Consider the following 1,582-nt stretch of genomic DNA (forward strand, 5'->3'; position numbering starts at 1 on the left):
CGGGCATCGTGCGCGGCGACGAGGCGGCGCTGCGGGCCGCGCTGGCCAGCAGCCGGGCGCTCAAGGGCCGGCGGGTGCCGCTCACACCCGCCGACTACCTGAACCTGACGGCGGACTGCGCGCGCTACCGCGCCCGGCGGCGCTTCCTGCAGGTGGCGCTGAGCGAGGAGGAGGCGGCCTTCCCGCTCGCCTTCTCCATGGTCATCCACGACCAGCTGGAGCTGTTCGAGCGCCTCCTGCGCGCCCTGTACGCGCCGCAGAACGTGTACTGTGTGCACGTGGACGCCAAGGCGCCCGCCGAGTTCCTGCAGGCCGTGCGGGCCCTGGCCGCCTGCTTCCCCAACGTCTTCGTGGCCAGCCGGCTGGAGCACGTCGTCTACGCGTCCTGGTCGCGCCTGCAGGCCGACCTCAACTGCATGGAGGACCTGCTGCGCCGGCCCGAGCCCTGGCGCTACCTGCTCAACACCTGCGGCACCGACTTCCCCCTCAAGACCAACGCCGAGATCGTGCGGGCCCTGCAGCTGCTCCGTGGCCGCAACAGCATGGAGTCGGAGCAGCCCTCTGCCATCAAGCGCCAGCGCTGGCACTACCAGTACCAAGTGTCTGGGAGTGGTGCCCTGGTGCCCACCAGCGTGACCAAGAGCCCCCCGCCGCTGGGTAGCGCCAAAATGTTCACGGGCAATGCCTACATAGTGGTGACGCGAGACTTCGTGCGCCACATCCTGGAGAGCCCCGAGGTGCAGCGCCTGCTGGCCTGGGCCCAGGACACGTACAGCCCAGATGAGCACGTGTGGGCCACGCTACAGCGCCTGCCGGGCGTGCCGGGCTCCTTGCCGCCCAACGACAAGTACCATCTGTCTGACATGAATGCCCTGGCACGCTTTGTCAAGTGGCAGTACCTGGAGGGCGACATAGGGCGGGGGGCACCCTACCCACCGTGCACCGGCACGCACCGGCACGCCATCTGCATCTACGGCCTGGGAGACCTGCCCTGGATGCTCCAGCAGCAACACCTGCTGGCCAACAAGTTTGACCTGAGTGTGGACGAGCAGGCGGTGCAGTGCCTGGAGGAGCACCTGCGCCACCAGGCGCTCTTTGGTCCAGGGTCATAAGTCCGCCGCTGCGCATAGTCCAAGGCATGGGCAAGGCTGCCGAGCACAGAAAGCCCGATTGTCACCGCTGCCTGAGGGACAGGGCCACCTACCTGCCAGGCAGCCATTGCTGAAGCAGGTCTGCCCTGTCCTTCCCCTGATGCTACCTCCAGCCTCTGCTTGGCTCAGGGAGAAGACCCAAGAGGCCAAGCTAAGCCAGCTCAACCCATGGCTCAGGTCCCCACAGCCCAAACCACCTCAGCAGTCTCCCTTCTCCTCTCTCCTGGGACCTGGGTTGTTCTCTGTATAGGAAATGCTGGCTCAGCCCAAACCTGGCCCTCATGCAAGCTGGTTCATGTAGAGGCTGCTCCAGGTAAGAGTCCCCAGCTGTAAGGGAGGAGGAGAAGGAGCAGGGAGAACCTATGTTCTTGTACCTCAGAGCTTAGGCTTGGCTGCACAGAGCTTCTACAATGCCAGAGGCTTTGCACACA

At 65.5% G+C, this 1,582-nt stretch overlaps 1 protein-coding gene across 1 annotated transcript; it reads left to right on the plus strand.

Moving 5' to 3' along the window:
- Positions 1-2: 2 nt before the first annotated feature.
- Positions 3-1,334, plus strand: GCNT3 (glucosaminyl (N-acetyl) transferase 3, mucin type; the record flags this gene model as incomplete). The annotated part of the gene is made up of 1 exon (XM_019503831.1): positions 3-1,334. A coding segment is annotated over one exon (1,110 nt), but the record flags the coding sequence as incomplete, so codon positions are not given.
- Positions 1,335-1,582: the final 248 nt, after the last annotated feature.

This window comes from Gavialis gangeticus, unplaced genomic scaffold (assembly GCF_001723915.1).
Source record: "Gavialis gangeticus isolate Ggan-Ray unplaced genomic scaffold, GavGan_comp1, whole genome shotgun sequence".
Lineage (NCBI taxonomy): Eukaryota > Metazoa > Chordata > Crocodylia > Gavialidae > Gavialis > Gavialis gangeticus.